The sequence below is a fragment of the Austrofundulus limnaeus genome, unplaced genomic scaffold (genome assembly GCF_001266775.1).
Source record: "Austrofundulus limnaeus strain Quisiro unplaced genomic scaffold, Austrofundulus_limnaeus-1.0 Scaffold858, whole genome shotgun sequence".
Lineage (NCBI taxonomy): Eukaryota > Metazoa > Chordata > Actinopteri > Cyprinodontiformes > Rivulidae > Austrofundulus > Austrofundulus limnaeus.
This window is the reverse complement of record NW_013953260.1, coordinates 4,630-8,777: the sequence shown is the minus strand read 5'-3', so window position 1 is coordinate 8,777 and position 4,148 is coordinate 4,630. Positions and strand designations below refer to the sequence as shown.

The 4,148-nt window shown below is 40.8% G+C and overlaps 1 protein-coding gene across 1 annotated transcript in view; it reads left to right on the top strand.

Annotated features, from left to right (window-relative positions):
* Nucleotides 1-3,585, top strand: part of LOC106532945 (uncharacterized) — a 20,643-nt gene extending 17,058 nt beyond the window's left edge. The window contains exons 6-7 of the mRNA XM_014029125.1: nt 2,310-2,384; nt 2,469-3,585. Of these exons, the coding sequence (XP_013884579.1) occupies nt 2,310-2,384; nt 2,469-3,196 (803 nt within the window). The 3' untranslated portion in view covers nt 3,197-3,585. The remainder of the gene's footprint in view (nt 1-2,309; nt 2,385-2,468) is intronic.
* Nucleotides 3,586-4,148: the final 563 nt, after the last annotated feature.

Genomic DNA, 4,148 nt, shown 5'->3' with positions numbered 1-4,148 from the left:
ACTTTGACTCAAGGCTTTGACTCAAGACTTTGACTCAAGGCTTTGACTCAAGACTTTGACTCAAGGCTTTGACTCAAGACTTTGACTCAAGGTTTCGACTCAAGACTTTGACTCAAGACTTTGACTCAAGACTTTGACTCAAGACTTTGACCCAAGACTTTGACTCAAGGCTTTGACTCAAGACTTTGACTCAAGGTTTTGACTCAAGGCTTTGACTCAAGACTTTGGCTCAAGACTTTGACCCAAGACTTTGACCCAAGGCTTTGACTCAAGACTTTGACTCAAGACTTTGACTCAAGGCTTTGACTCAAGGCTTTGACCCAAGGCTTTGACTCAAGACTTTGACTCAAGACTTTGACTCAAGACTTTGACTCAAGGCTTTGACTCAAGGCTTTGACCCAAAACTTTGACTCAAGGTTTCGACTTAAGACTTTTGAAAAGACCTGATTCACGTAAAGCCGTGTTTTTTAAGGGGAGTTGCCACGTGAAAGAGTCTTCAAAAATGGAGAGGTAGCAGCAAAGAATAGCAACAGATCTCAGCTGAAATAATCTTATTTTTAAATAAAATTATCTTTGACCCCACACTGCATGGAAATTTCCATTTTACTCTCTTATTTTAAAACACTTAGTGATTAAGTGTGTCTTGCCAAAGAGTATTTCTGTAATAATCCCGTTGAAGAATTAACTTCTGTTTTAAGTATCAATAGAAGAAAGTTGTGTAGAGTGTTTGTAAAAAGGAAATAAGAAATATTTCTAGGTTGCTGTGTGATCATGTTGGAGTAGTGGATGAGATATGTGACTCCCGCACGGCAGKAGTGAGTTCGAATCTCGGCTGGATTTTATTTTATTTACTTATTTTTTACATATAATCTGTAGCAAAATGCTATGATTAATAAAAACAATACAGATAATTACTAGACTTTTATTTACAGGTAATATTTAGGTAAGCAAAGCAATAATTATGAACAATAAGCTCCATGTTTATATAAATAAGATCAGAGGTGCTTCACAGAGCAGCACCTGTCTTCATCACATACAGTATTTTGTGAAGCCACAGCCACATTTTACTGTAGTATTTTATTATTGTTCTTAAAGTAAACAGTCAGAATGTTGAAGATGTGTGTAGAAGCTTTATTATACAGAACAGAGGCTGGTTGGGTCATGAAACACCTCGTCCGTCATTGTTTCATGCAGCTGTAATGTTAAAGCTTGGCCAGCAGATGGAGCAACACTTAAATGTATCAAATGATTCGAAACACTGAGTCATTTCAGCACAATAGATTCAGTGATTCAGAAAGCCTCGGTTTATCCATCACTAATATTTAGACCTACAGAGTGTAAAATAATATTATAAATGTCCTAGTGGTTCCCAATCCTGGTCCTCAAGTACCATTATTCAGCATGTTTGACTTGTTTCCCTGCTTATCAGCAGGTCTTCAGAAGATTGTTAATCCCTCTTCATTCAAACCAGGTGTGTCAAATCAGAGAAACATCTAAAAATCACTGCTTTACATGTTGACCAACACCTGAAGAGCTTCTCTGAGCTTCATGAGACATTTTCAAAATATAATATTGACTTAGTTTTATGTTTTTTTGTATTGCCTCTGGAGGGCATTGATTCTTTATTTGTAAATAATAAATCAGATAACATGTATTAAAGCAGTGATTCTCAACCCTGGTCCTCAAGGACTCCTGTTCTGCATGTTTAGATGTTTCCCTGATTTGACAGACCTGGTCTGAATGACAGTGATTAACAATCTTCTGAAGACCTGCTGAAGTAAAACATGCTGGATAGGGGATCTGTAGGACCAGGGTTGGGAACCATGACGTTTCATCCTATAACAGGTATACAGAGAACATTTTCTAAGTGACAGCTAAATATTTATTATTTTTTATGACAGTAAGAAGAAATAATAAATATACTTTATTACAGCTGAAGTCATCATTTTTCAACTAGCTAAAGTCTAAGTTACAGGCTGACTTCAGGTCTGCTTTAGATCATTGTTACTTATAAATGATATATTTTTCTGGTATAAATCTGCTGTTTTACATGATTGTTGAATGAAATGAACATAATTATTAATTAATTGTAAAAACATGACAGATAATGTGTGAAACAGATCCAGTTCAGCTGTGAGCTGTTGTCCTGTTTGGTTTCTGCTCCTCCATGATGTCAGACCAGTGGACAGGATGGGCGGGGCTCAGTCTGGTGATCTTTATTCAAGTCTATGGGTCTGACCTGGACTTTGTCTCTAAACTAGACCTTTTTCAGAACCAAGTGTTGTGTTAACGCTTTGTGTCTGTTGTAGATCTGTCTGAGAGCAGCAGCACACCAGACTTACCCTTGACTTCTCCACAGTCCAGACCACAGACTCCAGTCCCAGGTGGGTCATCATGGACTCATGAATCCATCTGGACTGTGGTTTTAGAAGGTGTTTTATCATTTGTTGTCTCTGTCGGTCCTTCAGTTCCTGCTCCTCCCAGGAAGGGTCGCTGTCAGCCCTGGTCCTCTGCAGAGAAAGAAGCCATCTGGAGGCAGCTTGGAGACCACGTCCTGGTCCAGTCGGTACCGGGGAAGGAAGTCTGTCAGCGTTGTCTGGACCTAGAGCCAGCCCTCAAAGGGAGACACTGGAAGGATGTGAAGAACCAGGTCTACAACCAGATCCAGAGCCAGAAGAAGCAGCAGTTCCATGCCCAGGTGGAGCTGGAGGAGAACCCACAACAACAAACTCAGAACCAGAACCAGGAGAAGCAGCAGCAGCTTCTGCCACATGAACCCCAAATGAATCAACAGAGCCAAGAACCCTCTGAGYACCAGAAGAAACAAGTGTACCAGACCCAGATGGATCTGCACAATCAGGACGACGCTCAGGACCAGAAGAGACCACCGTGTCAGGTCCAGATGAACCACCAGATCCAGGACCAGTCCACACCGAGTGTCTCAGCCTACAGACCCGTCGGACCGCTCCGAGCTCCAGATCACTCCCTGCTGGACTGGGAACCTATTGTTGTACCGTACCCTGTTCTGGATAGACCCCCAGGACCTGACATGGACCCACTCCTGACCAGAACGGACTGGACTAATGAAGCGTTGCCACAGAGCTACCCTATCAGAGCACTGGTCCAGAACCACCTACAGGAAGTGACACCAGGAGGTCCAGTGCCCGGTCCACACCCAGAACACATCCACTTCTGATGGACCAGAGTCCAGCTGGGCCTGGCAGGCCTGAGTTCTCCTGACTCAGAGACCAGCAACAAACAGAACCCGTTGTCTGCAGGGAGATGTTCAGATGATTGTGAGGGTTGATCCGGTCCGTTGTAACAACTGTACAGCTTTTAGAAAACACATTTCCTCTGATGGTGTTCTACAGGCTGTAATAATTCCACACACATCACAAACGTCCCTCAGCACAACTCTGCCTGTTTGGACCTCTCTTCTTCTTGGCAGAACCGAATGAGCACTTAGTTGTTAAGATCTGATAAATATGAATAAATCAAGAACCCTAAATAATATGTCACCCATCACATCGAAAACAGGATCAAGTCAAATTAGGTCAAAATGACCTCGTCATATTTTCTGATTCTTGGCTTTAAAAGCTACATTTTGACACCTGATATTTAATTTGTCTTGTTGGTTACAATAATACAGAAATATTTGGTCTAAATCCTAACTTTATGTAATTTTAATGAGGATTTTTTTATGTCATTTGAGAAAAGAAACCTCAAATATTATTTGAATATTGAGATTTCCCAGCTGGAAAGAAACTAAAGCGTTGCTAGCTCCCAGGGAAAATCTCAACATTTTAAGGCGTTTTTCCTCAAAAAACTGGTTTTTGGTTGCCAGTGGTGGACAACACTAATTCAAAAATTAGCTCTACAAGTTCTAAAGCGTTTATAAAAATATTTAGGTCCGCAACTTCAAAAGCACTTATGTCATTGAAATATTAGAAGAAGCTAATTTTAAAGCGCAGGTTCTATTTGACACTTACTAGCTGACAATAGTTCATGTATAATATGTGCACAACACTGCTGAGTAGTGGTGTATGAACTCTTTTACAGCTTAATTAACATCCACCGATAGCTGAGGATGTGATTTCCCGAAGCAGACCTTTAGCTCCTGGTGTAAAAATTAAAAAGTTGTTGAGGAT